This window comes from Coregonus lavaretus (genome assembly GCF_964263955.1).
Source record: "Coregonus lavaretus genome assembly, chromosome: 33".
NCBI lineage: Eukaryota > Metazoa > Chordata > Actinopteri > Salmoniformes > Salmonidae > Coregonus > Coregonus lavaretus.
Window position 1 is genome coordinate 8,474,118 of NC_140020.1, and position 19,718 is coordinate 8,493,835.

The 19,718-nt window shown below is 42.4% G+C and overlaps 2 protein-coding genes across 2 annotated transcripts in view; both read right to left on the bottom strand.

Moving 5' to 3' along the window:
* Window positions 1-2,531: 2,531 nt before the first annotated feature.
* Window positions 2,532-8,421, bottom strand: ipcef1 (interaction protein for cytohesin exchange factors 1). The gene is made up of 6 exons (XM_084150763.1): window positions 8,196-8,421; window positions 7,694-7,887; window positions 6,793-6,915; window positions 3,919-4,129; window positions 3,535-3,704; window positions 2,532-3,249 (listed from the first exon to the last, which is right to left on the bottom strand). The coding sequence occupies exons 2-6, from the start codon at window positions 7,850-7,852 to the stop codon at window positions 3,043-3,045; spliced, it is 870 nt and encodes a 289-aa protein (XP_084006889.1). The 5' UTR covers window positions 7,853-7,887; window positions 8,196-8,421; the 3' UTR covers window positions 2,532-3,042.
* Window positions 8,422-11,870: 3,449 nt separating this feature from the next.
* cnksr3 (cnksr family member 3) overlaps window positions 11,871-19,718 on the bottom strand; it is a 34,517-nt gene continuing 26,669 nt past the window's right edge. Inside the window, exons 7-13 of the mRNA XM_084151346.1 lie at window positions 17,569-17,628; window positions 17,369-17,437; window positions 16,361-16,507; window positions 15,491-15,615; window positions 14,857-15,056; window positions 14,631-14,717; window positions 11,871-14,022 (exon numbers count right to left, since the gene is read on the bottom strand). Of these exons, the coding sequence (XP_084007472.1) occupies window positions 13,697-14,022; window positions 14,631-14,717; window positions 14,857-15,056; window positions 15,491-15,615; window positions 16,361-16,507; window positions 17,369-17,437; window positions 17,569-17,628 (1,014 nt within the window). The 3' untranslated portion in view covers window positions 11,871-13,696. The remainder of the gene's footprint in view (window positions 14,023-14,630; window positions 14,718-14,856; window positions 15,057-15,490; window positions 15,616-16,360; window positions 16,508-17,368; window positions 17,438-17,568; window positions 17,629-19,718) is intronic.

Here is a 19,718-nt window from a genome sequence, read left to right on the forward strand (position 1 = left end):
ATGTGTGATGGTCTGCATCTGCAGTGATGAATGCTTGATTGAGCTGCAGGAGAGTGAGAGGGTGTGGGCTTTGGGATGAGCACGTCCAGACTGTTTTAAAGTCATTGTTGACTTTCTTATTATGTGATGAACATACTGTATCTGCGTGGTAAGTCAACTTACATAACACTGCCTGACAAATCATCTTCCAAAATAGTCTTCCAGGAAAATCACAGTTTCTGTGACTTTTTATTTTTTAGATGGGACAAAATTATGTCTAGAATGTTATTGTTGTTTGTTCAAAGTAGTAAACAATGTGTCTAGAGCATAAGAACAGTCATTGTGTTGCTCCTTTGCTGTAGATTAAAGTGGGCAGCATACTTTAGCTGGTCTGACCCAACATTGGTGGCAGCCTACACAACAGACACTGCTTAGGAATGTGTGGCATTGTCATCTGAGCAACACCAAGGCTGTTTCTGAATCAGTCCAAAGATGACTAACGACTCACTGGGGTCCTTATTTACCTCCCAAATGGCACCCTATTCTCTTTATAGTGCACTACTTTTGATGAAAGCTCTACTCTAGTAGTGCACTATAAAGGGAATAGGTTGCAATTTGGGATGCAGCCTCTATTACATGAGCTCAAGTTCACATGGATGGGATTGAGGACACATAGATCAAATCAGTTTGTTAAATATGCACATGAACATAACCTACCGAGAAATAGCCCTTCTTGAACCAACTTCATGTTGGCCTATGACATTCTTAGGGATGGACATACAGTATATGCCAATAGAAATAGCTGATGTTTCCCTCACATTATCATGTCTTTGCAGATTACTCAAGACCACATCTCTCTCACTCAGTGTACAATTTCATTTTCATAACATTTATTGTTCAAGGCGGTTTTCATACTCTTTCGAAAGAGGAAAATAGTATTGACATGAGAACTCTAGGAAAGGCAATATTACCCCCCTCGATTTAGTCAGCCATGATATAAAATCATTTCTGTGTGGATTGTTAAACCACACGTCGTTAATCCATAATATACTAATGAGTCAGTGTATGATGTATACCCAATCACCTGTGTGTGTGTGTGTGTGTGTGTGTGTGTGTGTGTGTGTGTGTGTGTGAGCAGTTCAGATCAGTTCATGAATGGGATAACATTAAAGTTGCTGTTGACATTGCTCTCGGTACACTTGAGTGGAGAACGTCAGAGACTAATAGATATGCATATAACCCAGGGATCTCCTGTTAATTGCAAAAATATGTTCATGCTGATTTTTTGGGGGGGGAAACAGGCAGCCATGCAGCCAAACCCTCTCATGATTAAATCATCTTTAGACAATTTTACTGTTTGTAAGCAGCCGAGCCATAGTTGCATATGAGTAGGCCTAGATAAGCCTTAATTCCACACCTCTGGCCCCAACAATAGCTTGCTTTGTGTCTACACACAGAGAGTCTGTTATTTTCTGACCCGTTTGTTGTAAAACACCTGCACTCTGAAATTCAATCTAATCATTTGACATTTTGCCTCGACGTCTCATACTCCTCCGTCTTCTACATTTAGATAACTTGTGTGTTCAGAATGACTGCTTAGTTAACAGCTCTAGCTCATACACACTGACATTACCAAGACCACACACATGTAACCACTCCAATTTACAGTACATAGTCAGTTTGAAAAGAGCCTTTTAATCAAACATCATAACACCACAGTGCAGTGTATACCAGGTAGTCCTCCAATACCCTCTACTGCAGTCTTCTCTATCCCCTCAGGGGCCTCATATAGGATAGCATCCATGGAGAACATAGGTGTTTTCCTGGTAAACACATTTAAGTTCTGTTTACCTTAGTTACGTTGCAAGGCGAGTTCCCCCTACCTACCCGGAGGCATACAGCAATCAAAGGCTGTCTGCAATGGTACCCTATTCCCTATATAGGTCTGAGCAAAAGTAGTGCACTTTGTTGGGAAAAGTGTACCATTTGGGACAGAAACAGTCAATGACAGGCCCTCCATCCATCAGGCACAACAGTGACCTCTAGTGGCGAGATAACACAAAAAGGTCCAGCAACAGATGGCCAAGATATCATCTGCATCTTCCGGGCTACTTTCTGTAAACTTCATCCACATAACTTTTTGACGAGTTTTTCTGCATTCATATACTGAGACCATTTCATGGTCACTGCAGATGGCATGTTTTAATACTCATTTCAGTGTGTGAATGCTGCTGTACAGACATACCAGCAGGGCCAATGGGTACCATCAGTAGCCTATTTGGAAACATGTGGCCTACCGATAATAAGTCAATACAACATTACAAAGGTTTTGACTTAGTTAAAAGCTCTGAGTTTATTTGTTTAGCATATTCTTGTTAAATTGATACAACATGTAAAAAACAGTACAAGTTAGTTCCACAAAACCATACAATGTACAAAATATTTACAATGTTTAAATGATCAAATGTATTCATATTAAAAACAAATTAAAATATAATTCAGTCAACACTGATTTACTTATGATAGGAAAAGTTATTTAGATAAACTGTACTTAGGCCAGACTCAGTGATGTTATACTAATTGAACTAGGTGTGTACCTAGAACAACCTTCCCTAATTTCAGTGTTACAAACAGTGGTGACTAGAAAAATGGTATAACCCCCAACCCTTACCCAGTGATAGGATACATTACCCTGTGATTTAGCAAACACATTTGTAAAGGAATATCAGAAATGCAAAATGTCCCATTTTAATCACGTTTCCCCTTAAAAGAGGGATCATCTTATTCCCAAAATCCCTAAGTGGCACTATACTGCACAGGTCATAAAATAAAATGTGTTCAAAAGATTTTAAGAAACATGGATAACCATTCCTACAAGAAAGCATAGGAATATCCACGGCACATTTTCAGGAATATCCTCGATAAAATAAGGAATAGAATGTTGTTGTTTTTATACGGACATGCCTGATCCTAGATCAGCACTCCTAAACTGAGCCGCTTTATAAATACGGGCCGTGAAGAATAGTATCCGATGCCTCTATGCATACCATTGTTGTGTGTCGGTCACGCACTGGTGTCAGCGATGCAGTGGGTCCGTGGAGCTCCGAGGGGGAAAGACTGCTCTCTGCTGCCACCAGGTGGGTCCTTTTTGCGATTAGTGATCTCCTGCAGTAGCGCCACGTTACCAACCCTCCACTGACGATACCTCTGTGCAGTAAGAATGGGATCTGCCAGCACGTGTTCTATAGCCAACAGGTCGGCTTCTTTTGCCTATTAAATATATAAATCAGACAACGGTGTTGATGTACAGCTGTTCACCTTTCAACAGGAATTAATGTAGGCACATCTAAGGGTATTGTAGCCAAGGAATATTAACAGACTAAGCCTTCCATGTTCATGGGTTTGATTGACAAACAGATCAGGGTTGTGTTCAGTAGGGCGAAAACGGTTTGAAAGGGGGAGCTAGATTTTTTTTCTTCTTCATGGTGTGCCCTACTGAACATGACCCTGTTCTAATGAGCAGAGAGCTCTTTGACCTAGAATGAAGTGACTCACCTTCAAAGTGCTGTTGAGGGTCCTAACCAGATGCAGCTTGTTATTGACTTGGTCATTTTTGCAGCGTTGAATGAATGACGCTCTGAAGTCCCTCTTCAGTTCTCCAGTTGGAGATAGTCTGGCATGCTTTAGATGGATGTACAGTGCCTCCATTTCATCAGATGTGCCCTCTAAAAATCATCATAATAAATCAAGATTATGGCATACAAATATGCCATCATTCACATGTTATCATTTAAAATAAGTTCATAAGAACAAACAGGCAGTATAGAGGTGTGGGTGTTAACTAGGCTACTCCGCCATCTTTTGTGTCAATCCAGGATAATGAGATGTGGTGTCAATCCAGGATAATGTGGTGTCGATACAGAGAAGCTAAAAGTTTACCCTCCTTTCCACCCTGGGCCTCAGCCCCCGGTCCATCCTCCTCATCCAGTCTGAGGGGGTGGAGGGGAGCACCCTGTCCCACTGCCCTCTCTGCAGAAGGGACATCCAGCCAGGACTGCATGCTCTCTGAAGTCACAATGCTGTCAGGGGCAGACACTGGGCCAGTGGAGTGACAGGGGGACGAGGTGGAGCAAGATGGGGGGACATCTCCCTGGGCAGAGAGAGAACAGAGTCAAATCACAACATTCACACTGGGTTAACATGAGGCTCTGAGTGGCGCAGTGGTCTAAGGCTCTGCATCGCAGTGCTAGCTGTGCCACTAGAGATCCTGGTTCGAATCCAGGCTCTGTCGTAGCCGGCCGCGACCGGGAGACCCATGGGGTGGTGCACAATTGGCCCAGCATCGTCCAGGGTAGGGGAGGGAATGGCCAGCAGGGATGTAGCTCAGTTGGTAGAGCATGGCGTTTGCAACGCCAGGGTTGTGGGTTCGATTCCCACGGGGGGCCAGTATGAAACATTAAAAATAATAATGATGTATGCACTCACTAACTGTAAGTCGCTCTGGATAAGAGTGTCTGCTAAATGACTAAAATGTAAAATGTAATCTACAGCAACAGACTGAGTCCGAGTCTAAACACTAGCACAAAGTAGCATCAATGCTGAACAATCTTCGTACATACAAAGCAGTTGAATGGGGAAGTGCACTCACACTCACAGAGTCTATGGTCAGCTGCTCAGGGTCAGATGTCTCCAGAGACTCAACCTCTTGGTCACTCTCCTCACTGTAGCACTCTAGACACACAGTGAACCACAGGAATTATGAGGAGTAATTGGTTACAAAAGTCCATGTAATGCCTGAGGTTGGTCGAGTGGTTAAGGCCGTTGCCCTCAACACATATGCGATCCCAGGCCTTCAGACTTAGTCCCCCACTGATTTTGATTTTTGAGTTGCCCTTTAATTCAAGTGTGCAGGCACCTAGCACTGTTGTTTGGTTAGCAGTGTTTCTGTTGTACATGAGATGGAGTTTGCAAAAGAAATGACCACTGGATTGATGCAAATAATCATGATATTCTGACAGGTATGCATAGCCTACTTTGTAGCTAGTTAACATTTAATAGAGAAGGTTTTTGGGAAAGCCTTTCCATCTACCAGAATATAGTTAGGCCTATCATTAGCGTCGCTATATTTCCCCTGTTCCTTAATTGTTTGACACCTGGACGTTTTACTTCATATTATGTCGTCTTCCCTTGCTTCAAAGTAGCCTATAGCCAACATCCAATCATAGAAACGTGGAGGCAATAATTTTTTATAAAGACTTACCCATATGCATTCTACTGTTCTATTGGTTTTCTTTAAACTTTCTTTCATTGTCTATCAGCCAGAGGCATTATCCTAGTCACAGTAGAAACCCATGATAGTTGTTGCATCTTTAAATCATCCTCCCCTTTCCTAAATTTCTAACGAATATTTCAATCTCTGTCCATGAAACCGCTCGCATGTGCATTTTAGAAGGGCGTTTTTTCCGCAATTGTATTTCGGAACGTTCACGCGTAGGCCTACCGCCGTGTGTACGTTGCTGCGCCTAAAATGTGAAGAAATAGTTGATCAACGTTTTAAGCTAAACATTCTGATCTGTTCTATCAGCTCTATTAACTGATATGGTTTATACTTCCACTCCACTACTTTGATACGCCTCAGTGGGGATTAAGTGAGTATATGCAATGCCCACTGAAAAATAAGTGGCTATATGGCGTATACCCTCCACTACACCAATGTCCCCTAGCTTATTTCTGTCTCTCTCCATCAAGAAAACAAACAACAAATAGAATTTTAAAAAAAGATCCATGTAATGTCTTGAGAGTCCATTACCTCCAGTGTTCCTCTCTGACGACTCCTTCAGTGCAGCAGCCACTGCTGCTGACAGTTTAGACAGCCACCTGTAACATGGAGAAGCCATGCCTTAAAAACAATAATCCCTGACCGAGATGGCCAATGTTTTATGCACTTATGAGGCAAATGGCCTCTTTGGACATGCTTCCTCAAATAGCTTCTAGCTTCCTCAAATAGCTTAATGATAGGTAACTGTAATGGCATTTAAATATGGCCCCATGAGTGTAGCGGATATAATATAAAATAACATTCAACTTTCCCACCATGTAAACAGTAAAAAAAAAAGTTGTGTTCACATTAATAAGCTATATTTTCATAGTGTCAGCCCACATCCTCTACTAGTAAGTGTGCCTTAGACCTCAGCATAGCACAAATAGGCTACAACCTCCAGGCCGGCCTCCATTACCCTCTTTTACACACTCACTTGTTCATCTCACTCAGACGCTCAGCAGCGAAGTAGAGTGTCACAACCTGTGGATGGCTGGCCTTTATAGCACTGAAATGAGATCAGGCAAAACAAAATAGCCGTCAGATCAACAAATACTACATTGAGTGTTTTGAGCGTGTATGAAAAGTGCTCTACAAATACAATTATTATCATTCCTATGACAGGATAGGACACTAAATGAGAGAGCTGAACACAGCTCTGTGTGTTTCTATGAGGGAGAGAGATTTTAGGAAGGAATCAAAAGTGAAATCACTAAATTTGGTCAACAGCAGACCAGCAGTTATCTAACGCCTGCATTCATACCGTAAAGATGAAGAGAAACATGGTTTAGGATTGATGACTTACACAGAGGAAACAAGGCTACATGTGATCATACAGACAGTACAAAATATTACATTTGAGCTAGACGTGCAAAAGCTCTGCAATTTCCTGTGACTGGGTGAAGTGGTAATGAAACGCTAAAGAAGACTACTATACATGGGGAAGTAATGTAAACTAAAACTAGACCAAAAGGTTTGTGGTTAGCCCACACTACTCTGGTTTCCAACAGGCCAAATGGAAACTTTAAATTAGAAAAACCTAACTGCTTCTTCTTGCACTCTGTTGCTTGGTCAACAGTGAAGTCTGATAGGTGGATGTATCCTTCTGCTTTCTCAGCCTACAGACCAAGAGGTGACAGAGAGAGAAACAAAAATAACATGCATAATTGATTACGCTCATGTGACAAGACAATAATTAATAAATATGGTTGGTTAGAGGATCATTGTCCGGGAGAGTAGTACACATTACTGTTTTAAGTATTGATACTACTACACCAGCCATTCTTATCACATGTTGCTGGTGTCTGCCATGACTGTCTCTATACGAACGTATCTTGTTGTATACCCTAAACCAGGGATGGGCAACTTTGATGGGGCTGGGAGCCCCCCAAAAAATGGAACTCATCATGAGGGGCCTCCCTACCTTGCGAGCAAAGCAGCACCCCTCGTGACAGTGAAGTTAAGAGTTAATTTCCTGCAATTCTTCACATTTTGCCATGGGGCATAGAGAACATGTTGCTGTCTTAAAGCAAGTTTGCTGCAATTCTACACATTTTGCCATATGGTGGAGGCAAATGTTTGCAGTTTTTAATATGATAACTGATGACCAATGGGCCCCACCCCGTTCGGTTATTCAACCATGCTTACTACAAAAGGGGGGACGCCGCCAGCTGCCCATCCCTGCCCTAAACTAAAGCATTTTGAGATTTAGCAAATAAAATGTTTACCAACTCAGCCCCAACACTCAACACAACAATAACATAGATTAGAACAACACAACGACCCAACAACAACAGATTAGCACAACTCAACAACACAGATTAGATTAGCACAACTCAATGACCTAACACAACAACACAACGACATAAATTAGCACAACACAACAGTAGAACGCACCGTCTGACCAGTGTACCAGTACAGGGCGGTCTTCTTCAGAACAAACCAGTACTTCTTCCATTTGGTTCCCAGGAAGCCCTTGCCCTCCTTCTTCTTGTAGAGCCAGCCCTGGCAGTCCACTTGACCCAGCTCCTTCAAAGACACCCTGCGATGGCTCATCACTGAATTGCCTACGGAAGGCCTACCTATGGGACCTACAGACAGACACTGCAACATTAGCTACAGTACAGGCAGACAGACAGACAGATACAGAAGACTACGTCCTTTGAGTATATTCATTTTTGTTATTTGTAACCTTGTGAGCAGGTCTTTTTAGACCTTTGGTTGAGACAGTGAGGCAGGCAAGTATTGTTTTCTTCAACACTTTACCATAAAATAGCCCTTTTTATTACAAATTTGGCTAACTAGGAAAAGCCCATGTTAAATAATGGAATCTGTACATGTAATCTAATAGGCTGAGAGGTGTTGATCCTACCCTTTCTAGAACATCTAGTTATCTTACCTCCAACCCCTGTCCTGAAGGTAGGGCGCCAGGAGAGTTTGATCCAGAGAGAAGAGACGAGTTCTCCTATTACAGCAGCTTCTCACCAGCATGCTGGAGCCATCAGTCACAACAGCTCATACGGACTCTCAGAATGACAAGACGATGCACATGAAGAGTATAGCCCTAACGTACCCTAACCGAACAGCCTACAAGTAGGGCTTTGTACAGTCCAACATTTACATACACCCCTCCTGCTGCTGTCACCCCCAACCACTAAACTCACAGATAGAAAACAGCATCCTGTTTCACAAGGCAACAGCATGTCTCGGTCTCGCTGTCCAAAATGTAGTGACATGGGTTTACAAAATGATATACATGTTAAGCATTTATCAACCCAAATATTTTTGGGAGTTTAATCAAACTACATGCAAGAGATCAAAGTGAGAGGAGCAGATTGAAAATCCCTTTACTCATAAGAAAATCACAATCATTAACCTTCCTTTTGCAGTCTAGATTTCCCATATGTAACTCTGTTGTTGTTTTTATCGCACTGCTTTGCTTTATCTTGGCCAGGTCCCAGTTGTAAATGAGAACTTGTTCTCAACTGGCTTACCTGGTTAAATAAAGGTGACAGGAGGTCATTTAATATGAAGGCAGTGTGTTATATATATCATTTAGAAAGTGTCTGAGGATGATAATAATGTAATGCATAAAACGGTTCAATTAAAACACGGATACTTTGTAATTAAAACACGGATACTTTGTAATTAAAACACGGATACTTTGTAACATCGGTACTTCTGAGTAATGATTGGCTGAATTAATTAGGTCAGACGAGAAATGACCTCTACACAACGCCTCTTCTTCTACCTGTAACAAACTTTCAAACTTTTGAGTGCATTATCCAACCCATCAGACGCAGAAGGCTACTCTCCAGATCCTTTGAAAGCATTGTGTTCTTCGTGAAGGGACAGCAAATGCATGAAAATACATAATTTTGGCGTCGAGAAGCGTTCTCTGCTGCTGATGATGATGCTGCTGCTGCTGATGCTGATGATGATGATGAACGATTTCCGGTCACGTTAGTCCTATCGCTACACCTAGGCCAGAGTAGGTAGCCTAATTATAGGCCTACTAATCTACTATTTCTGCCTAGGCTACTTTTTTGCTTATGGAGTTGATCAGTCATTTTATTTGACTTATGTATAAAATGCAATTCTATTAATTCAATCACATATTATTCTTAATCTTCTATTTGGTTCAAAATTTATCAGTTTCCACCGGTTTCCACTAGTTACCACAGCCACAAAGTCTAAATTGGCTTTATAAAAAGAAAATATGAAAACAAAAATGTGCTTTTTTTGTCTTCATTTAAGGTTACGGTTAGGCATAAGGTTAGCAGTGTGGTTGGTTTAAGGTTAGGGTTAAGGTTAGGTTTAAAATACATTTTTAAGACGATAAATTGTAGAAATGGGCGGGGTTTATGACTTTGTGTCTGTGGTAACTAGTCACGACCGTTTCCTCCGTGATATGTTGATGTATGGTGTTCTGTCATCGGCCACTGGATGTCGCTGTAGTTCTTAAAGTCTGCATACTGTAGGCTACTAGGGCATGATAATCAAATTCATGCAGGCTGAAAACAACTTCATAGTTCCTTCAGAACACCTAGGCCAGGGGTACTCAAGTACTATTTGAGAAGGTACGGTCACACAAATTTCCTAGGTGGCAAAGGTCCGGATGGATAATGTAATTTTTCGGGTTAGTAACAAACCCCCACCTCGCAACCCATGCGACCCCAAACTGTTCACACCCCTTGTTGGCGGAGAGAAAATTTTGCAGTTTTAAAGCTAATTTCCCACAATTCTACACATTTTGCATGGGGCAGAGATATATTCTTTGCTGTTTTAAAGCTAATTTCCTACAATTCTATGCATTCTTCCATGTCTTATGTGTGTTTATATGATACCAGGGGTCAAAGCCCGACCGAGTAAAAAAAAAATATATATAAAAAAACAAAGAAATAATCATTTAAAAAAAGTTGTTTTATTATTTTTGATTTTTTTTTAGCTGCGGTCCGTATTGACCCCGTTCTGGGTCCGGATCCGGTCCGCGGTCCGCCAGTTGAGTATGGAGGACCTAGGCTTTACTCTTCAGGCATACGATCACATTACATCACATGCATTCCTCTCATAAGATATTTTATCTGGGATTTGTGCTTTAATTCACAACTTAATCTCTTTCCAGACATGGGCTGACCTGCGTAGTGTGTACCAGTGAGTTAGTACGCCTAAATCCTTGATTCCAATCCGATTGTGAAATATCATGGAGGCTATAGTCCTTTCTGTGATCAAACAGTGCCAGAGCTTTAACTCACTGGGCACACACTGGTTGAATCAACATTGTTTCCATGTCATTTCAATGAAATTACGTTGAACCAACATGGAATAGACGTTGAATTGACGTCTGTGCCCAATGGGTATCTATGTCAAATTTTGCCTCATGATCTGTCATATTGCAAAGCACTTGAAAAGTATTGTGAGCTGCTAGACATTTCTGCATAAAGATTTTCTTCTATTCTATTATTGGAATGAACACACTGATTTTCTCCTTTAAGACAAGCTTTACAGCTCTTGCATATGTTTAGTATATATGGCTACTGTTGCTAAGGCACTATCTGTGTCTCAGTGTCTTCCTGGTCATGACATCATGTTATAGTTTCAAATTGAGTCATACCTGTTTTATTGAAGACCAGTTAGTGAGATAAAGTAGATACACGTTTTTGAAATCTTACCTGAACTTCACAAAAATATGCACACACACACACACACACACACACACACACACACACACACACACACACACACACACACACACACACACACACACACACACACACATCAAGGGTTTTCATTCAGTAGCTTTAAGAAAGGCCAACTCTGGCAGTTACAGTTGAAGTCAGAAGTTTACATACACTTAGGTTGGAGTCATTAAAACTTGTTTTTCAACCACTCCACACATTTCTTGTTAACAAACTATCGTTTTGGCAAGTCGGTTAGGACATCTACTTTGTGCATGACACAAGTAATTTTTCCAACAATTGTTTACAGACAGATTATTTCACTTCTAATTCACTGTATCACAATTCCAGTGGGTCAGAAGTTTACATACACTAAGTTGACTGTTCCTTTAAACAGTTTGGAAAATTCCAGAAAATGATGTCATGGCTTTAGAAGCTTCTGATAGGCTAATTGACATCATTTGAGTCAATTGGAGGTGTACCTGTGGATGTATTTTAATAATAATATGCCATTTAGCAGATGCTTTTTATCCAAAGCGACTTACAGTCATGCGTGGATAATTTTTTTGTTTGTTTATGGGTGGTCCCGGGGATCGAACCCACTACCTTGGCGTTACAAGCGCCGTGCTCTACCAGCTGAGCTACAGAGGACCACCTTTGAAGGCATACACCTTCAAACTCAGTGCCTCTTTGCTTGACATCATGGGAAAATCAAAAGAAATCAGCCAAGACCTCAGAAAAAGAAATTGTAGACCTCCACAAGTCTGGTTCATCCTTGGGAACAATTTCCAAACGCCTGAAGGTACCACGTTCATCTGTACAAACAATAGTACGCAAGTATAAACACCATGGGACCACGCAGCCGTCATACCGCTCAGGAAGGAGACGCGTTCTGTCTCCTAGAGATGAACGTACTTTGGTGCAAAAAGTGCAAATCAATCCCAGAACAACAGCAAAGGACCTTGTGAAGATGCTGGAGGAAACAGTTATCTATATCCACAGTAAAACGAGTCCTATATCGACATAACCTGAAAGGCCGCTCAGCAAGGAAGAAGCCACCTGCTCCAAAACCGCCATAAACAAGACAGACTACGGTTTGCAACTGCACATGGGGACAAAGATCGTACTTTTTGGAGAAATGTCCTCTGGTCTGATGAAACAAAAATATAACTGTTTGGCCCCCGGAGGAAAAAGGGGGCCGCTTGCAAGCCGAAGAACACCATCCCAACCGTGAAGCACGGGGGTGGCAGCATCATATAATAATATAATATGCCATTTAGCAGACGCTTTTATCCAAAGCAACTTACAGTCATGTGTGCATACATCTTTACGTATGGGTGGTCCCGGGGATCGAACCCACTACCCTGGCGTTACAAGCGCCATGCTCTACCAATTGAGCTACAGAGGACCATGCTGTGGGGGTGCTTTGCTGCAGGAGGGACTGGTGCACTTCACAAAATAGATGGCATCATGAGGAAGGAAAATTATGTGGATATATTAAGCAACATCTCAAGACAAGTTAAAGCTTGGTCGCAAATGGGTCTTCCAAATGGACAATGACCCCAAGCATACTTCCAAAGTTGTGGCAAAATGGCTTAAGGACAACAAAGTCAAGGTATTGGAGTGGCCATCACAAAGCCCTGACCTCAATCCTATAGAAAATGTGTGGGCAGAACTGAAAAAGCATGTGCGAGCAAGAAGGCCTACAAACCTGACTCAGTTACACCAGCTCTGTCAGGAGGAATGGGCCAAAATTCGCCCAACTTATTGTGGGAAGCTTGTGGAAGGCTACCCAAAATGTTTGACCCAAGTTAAACAATTTAAAAACAATTCTACCAAATACTAATTGAGTGTATGTAAACTTCTGACCCACTGGGAATGTGATGAAAGAAATAAAAGCTGAAATAAATCATTCTCTCTACTATTATTCTGACATTTCACATTCTTAAAATAAAGTGGTGATCCTAACTGACCTAAAACAGGGAATTTTTACTAGGATTAAATTTCAGGAATTGTGAAAAACTGAGTTTAAATGTATTTGGCTAAGGTGTATGTAAACTTCCGACTTCAACTGTATGTCCACTGCATAGTAACATGAAACACTATGAAGAGAAGCACATTATCTCAAATAAAAATTATAGGCATTAATTATATCTATATCAACTCACGAAATGAAATACAAAATATACCGGTCCAAAAATCAAATCAACTTCTTAAAAAAATTATTTTAAACATATTTACAATAAATCTGTAGACCGACACAAACTAAATAACTTAACAATTTAAACATAGGACAGTTTACCTACTGAAGCAAGGCTAATGTTTCCTAAACCTGAATTATAGTCCTTCTCTTGATCAGGAGAATGAGCAGAAACAGAAACATCACTGTTTTCTATAATACTTCCTCATACTTGTAATTTTCTCCAACCCCTCCACGAAAGATTCTGAATCTGTCAGCATATTGAATCTAAACTAACAATCTGTCACGCCGAGGGGTTGAAATGTAGCGAGAGAGCCAACCAAATGGTCTACCACTAGGCTATGTGGCGTTGAAATGAAGCAAAGCTTCCGTAGGCTGCTGTAGCGTTCCAACAGAACGTTCAAGGTATGGTACGTGTTAGTCAGAATACTGAGTGGAGAAACCAGACCACTGTGCGATGATAGCAAGGTAAAGGCACTGGGGGGGACACGCGTTCCACCGTCCACAAGGTCAAGGCACTCGTCAATGACTCAACAGCCTGAGGCGGGCTAGCCAGCCCCCCAGGATCGAAGAGGGTTCCGATGGAGGGCGTTTGGGAGTAGCAGCAGCACTAGGGGTCACAATCGTAGCCGGGGCCTTTTTCGACGATGCCTCCTGGTAGGGGATGGTGGCGCTGTTGTGCAGGTCAGCGTTGATGAAGCACCGGGAGCCCCGGATGTGGTCGACGCCACGGACCAGCTGGCCAGATCGCCCCTCCAGGGGTCTGTAGGGTAGGGGGAAGCACGAGGCCTCCTCAGAGATGGTGGCGATGCGCTCGTTACTCAGGTATCTGTGCAGGATGTCCTCTCCTGCAAGAGTAGAATAGAATAGGACTTTATTGTCCATCCAAGGATATCATCACCATGCAAGAACCATATATAAAACAGGAATCTTAGCATGGGGCTGGCATATACGTTAGATACATAACTAGAGCTAGGAGTTTTTCCTGACTGTGATCTGATCAGGAAAACCTTTGGGCCTACTTACACTGGTACATGTACACATACTCGTTGAATACACATGATATACACATAGACATACACAAATGAACAAACTTGTCTCACAACACCCGCCGAACCCTCTCTGTTTAAGGATAAGTGAGTCTAAGGAGTTGTGGACAAAGTTAACACTGGTTATGCTGGGCTTACCCCAAAGTTAATGAACAACGACTTAAGAATTCAAGGCATGCAATCCGAGTCTGCCTCAGTTTGTTCTGCAGAGTAAATGAGCTTGTGAAATGGCCATTCTGATAACAGTAGATTAGCCTCAGTTCGGTTCTGTCCCAAATGGCACCCTATTCCTTATATAGTGCGCTACTTTTGACCGGGGCCCCAATCAAAAATAGTGCACTATATAGGGAATAGGGTGTCATTTGGGATGCAATTGGCACCCTGTGCTATAGCTGTAGCAGGCTTACCTTTCCTCCCTTGGTGCCAGGGTCTGGAGGACGAACCAGACATGCCCAAACACGAGTCTAGAGGCATGGACAGGGGCCGCGGTTTACCTGTAAAGAGTTCAAATATTCTGTAATTCAATGTCATCAATCTTTTCAATGGTACAGAATCTATAAAAGTCAGTGAAATGGGAACAGAATGCTACCGTGATTAACTGGGGGAAAAGTTTGTGTGTGTTAGGGCACTGACCCCGTGTTGATGTCTGTTGTCTCAGGCGGGCAACTGGGGCTGGTTGGGCCGGTTGGAGGTTGGGCTCAGGAGGGGGGCAGACTCTGATCTTGTTGTCATAGTCTGCGATGGTGAAGCGCCGTCTGCCCTCATCCAGGAAGGAGTTTGGAGACTGAGAACCCTTTGGTCTCAGTTTGACACTGGCTTTAGGCTTCTCATCTCTGTGATGAGTGGTACATGAGAGGAAAAGAAGAAACAACATCAAGTTCAGCTAACAGAGCAGTATCCATCATTGTAGGGGTACACATTTTTTTCTTCTTCTCCCAAACAGTAATTTCAACAGAAGTTATAAGTCCCTGTTTGGGACTTAATGGACTAAACAAGAGGCGGTGTTATGCCATTCCTAAAGCCTGAGGAGGACAGAGAGACAGACAGACAGAAAGGCAGACAGACATGCAGACAGACACGCAAACAGACAGACTGACAGACGGACATGCAGACAGACAGACACACAGACAGACAGAGACTGACAGACGGACAGACAGTCAAACCGACCGACGGACTGACAGACAAAGACAGACTGACTGACAGAGAGACAGACAGACAGACAGACAGTCAAACCGACAGACAGTCAAACAGACAGACAGATACTCACCGTGGGGTATAGGGTACAGTGGGGGGGGGGGGGATAAATAGGTCGAGAAGGGCTGGCTTCTCTTTCTTCATAGGGGCTTCACAGGCATGCTTTGGAGACTGGATCTTAGGGATTCCGGGGGCGTTCTAACACACAAAACAACAAAATACTTGTTATAATAGATAGATCCCCAGATGTTACCAAATGTTGTCAAGTAAAAACACTAATACCACAGAAATCTGTGTTAAATAATTGGCTTGAGGTAGCTTAGCTGCTAAAATTAGACAACTTCACCATAACGATCAGCAAAATACTAATGCGTTACATGGCGTTCTTTCGAATTAAGCAAATGTCCATTTGGTAAATCCACCAAGACTACTGTAGCCTGGTTCAATGGGTTCCTCCATGCCTGGCGAGATTACAGTGTAGTCAGGGCACACTGACCCAGCCCACTACTGACATTTGAAGGACTATGCAATCTATTTAAAACACACATCCTAAATGGGTTCCGAAACACCAAGCCTATTCAGTCACACTAGACCCATGATCTGCGAACATGAGTCACCTTCAAAACATGTCTGACATCAATACAGCCTTGGACTGGAAAAAAAGGAAGAAGGGATTCATTGTTTACCCTTAGTTACAACCCACCCACTGAAAGACGCAACCTCGATGGCAGAAGACCTGAGGAACTTGTCCTCTGTTGTCAAACCCCACCAAAAACCAACAACTCTGGGATAACAAACACACAAATGTCACACCTATGATGACAGATGAAAATAAATCCAGAATTGATTCAACACTATGATATCAAGGGGGATAAGGTGAGCTGGGTCTACATGTACTACGGGTGTTCTTCAATCAAGCTGTGTGAGAGTGTTAGGGCTCTACCTGCACCAGAGGCGGCCTCCAGCGCATGTTCTTCAGGGGGGCCGGGGTGAAGCTACAGGTCCCCGAGGGCCTCTTCTTCACCACCAGAGTAACGCATGCTGGGTCCGCTTTCAGCTTACCCACCAGGTTCTCCAGCTGCCAGCCCACCTGGAGGCACCACAGACAGACAGATAGGACACCTCGTCAGACCCATCCAGCATCACTCCCATCAGCAGGTTCATCATCATCACTCCCATCAGCAGACCCATCATCATCACATCCATCATCACATCCATCATCATCACTCCCATCATCATCACATCCATCATCATCACTCCCATCAGCAGACCCATCATCATCACATCCATCATCACATCCATCATCATCACTCCCATCAACAGACCCATCATCATCACATCCATCATCATCATCACATCCATCATCACATCCATCATCACATCCATCATCATCATCACATCCATCATCATCACTCCCATCAACAGACCCATCATCATCACATCCATCATCACATCCATCATCATCACTCCCATCAACATACCCATCATCATCATCACTCCTATCAACAGACCCATTATCATCATATCCATCATCACATCCATCATTACATCCATCATCACATCCATCATCATCACCACTCCCATCAACAGACCCATTATCATCACATCCATCATCATATCTATCATCATCATCACATCCATCATCACATCCATCATCATCACTCCCATCAACAGACCCATTATCATCACATCCATCATCACATCCATCATCATCACTCCCATCAGCAGACCCAACATCATCACATCCATCATCACATCCATCATCATCACTCCCATCAACAGACCCATCATCATCAACTCTGTCACTGTACTCTGAATATTCTGCCTATCCCTATGCTCCAATCATTATTGAGCTTGTTGTTGATTTAACAAAGATCTGTGATCTCTCTCATTCCTGGGTTAGTACTCTCATATCAATGGACAGATGAGAGAAGCTGTATGAGGTAGCTACCACTGTCTGCTTGTTGACCTGGACGACCTCGTCTCCGGCGTGGATCCTGTGTGTTCTGTCTGCTGGAGACTGGAGGGCAGAGGACAGCAGAAAGACAGATGGTGAGCAAGGAGACATCACAGAAGTACAGTACATTCACTCTGACTGGAACACTCCAGACCATCTTGGACTACTACTATCGGAATAGACGGGATACTCACATGTTCTGTGGTTCCAGTGATGATGTGAAGCCCGTCGTAGGTGGATTTGATATACAACCCCTGAAATGATACAGGACAGCATAAGAAAGAAGCAATCAATCTCAGAGACTGAGAGACTGATTGTTTTCTTTGTTTTAATACGATCAACATACAACATAAAGCTGGAGCCTGAGGACAGTGTGTCCAAAATAGTACAAGCACAACATCACTATTAATCATAAAACACGTCAAGTATATTTGAAAATTCTAAAGAAAAAGAACACACAAACACACAATGCCTCAGTGATTAACAGACCTGTTTCACAGATCACAGAACTATATCAGGGTGTCATTTCTCAGGCAGAAATGTAGATACAAATAATGAAATCCTGTTCCCCAAACAAGTGCAAGAACCACAGAGTCAAGAATAGGTTAAATATACAAATAAAATAAAATCAATTAAAAACAATAGCACATCAACATAAAAACATATAAACATAAAGCTGGAGCCTGAGGACAGTGTCCAAAAGCACAACGTCACTATTAATCATAAAACACCTCAAGTTATTTGAAAGTTCTGAGGACAAAGAACACACAAACACACAATGCCTCAGTGATTAACAGACCTGTTTCACAGATCACAGAACTATATCAGGGTGTCATTTCTCAGGCAGAAATGTAGATAAAAATAATGAAATCCTGTTCCCCAAACAAGTGCAAGAACCACAGAGTCAAGAATAGGTTAAATATACAAATAAAATAAAATCAATTAAAAACAATAGCACATCAACATAAAAACATATAAACATAAAGCTGGAGCCTGAGGACAGTGTCCAAAAGTACAACATCACTATTAATCATAAAACACCTCAAGTTATTTGAAAGTTCTGAGGACAAAGAACACACAAACACACAATGCCTCAGTGATTCACAGAAGTATATCACAGATCACAGAACTATATCAGGGTGTCATTTCTCAGGCAGAAATGTAGATAAAAATAATGAAATCCTGTTCCCCAAACAAGTGCAAGAACCACAGAGTCAAGAATAGGTTAAATATACAAATAAAATAAAATCAATTAAATACAATAGCACATCAACATAAAAACATATAAACATAAATCTGAAAGCGTTGCTCAAACTCCCGTAACAGTCCCGTTATTTTATCTTTGAACCGCTTCATGTCTGCCACATGTTGGGTCGCGCACACATTTTTCAGACAGGGGAAGTGAGCTGCATCACCACCGGCAAGTTGCGTCTCCCACAATGACAGCTTCAACTTGAAAGAACGTATGCTGTCATAATACTGCGTGACAACTTTGTTGCGCCCTTGCAGCTGTTTGTTCAAGTTATTCAGGTGCTCTGTAACATCCACCATAAATGCAAGGTCCTGCATCCATTCTGCGGAATGAAATTCTAACACTGGTTTGCCCTTTTCTTCCATGAACTGTTCAATTTCTTCTCGTAAATCAAAGAAACGCCTCAGCACAGCACCTCGGCTTAACCATCTTACCTCAGTGTGGTATGGCAGGCCATAGATGTGGTCTTTCTCTCTGAGAAGGCTGTCAAACTGACGGTGATTCAGGCTTCTGGATCGGATGAAAATAACAGTTTGGATGACCACCTTCATGACGTTATCCATCTTTAATGACTTGCAACACAAAGCCTCCTGGTGCAAAATGCAGTGAAAAGTCAAAAAATCACGTCCTCCATTTGCAGATTGCACTTTCTCTCTGAACTTTGTCACAACGCCTGCTTTTTTCCCGATCATTGAGGGCGCACCATCTGTAGCCAGGCTGACAGCGCGGGACCAGTCCACTCCGACCCTGTCCAGCGCGCCGACGAGTGCGGTAAAAATATCAGCTGCTGTCGTTGTATCTGTCATCTGCACCAACTCCACGAACTCCTCGGTGACGGTCAATGTGTCATCAACTCCGCGGATGAAAATGGCCAGTTGTGCAACATCTGTAATGTCCGTGCTTTCATCAATTGCAACCGAAAACGCAATAAATGACTTTACTTTTTGCTTCAACTGGCTGTCCAAATCCACTGAAAGATCGGAAATCCTGTCTGCAACTGTGTTTCTTGTCAGGCTGATATTTGCAAAAGCCTGCCGCTTTTCAGGGCACACAATCTCCGCTGCCTTCATCATGCATGTTTTTACAAATTCA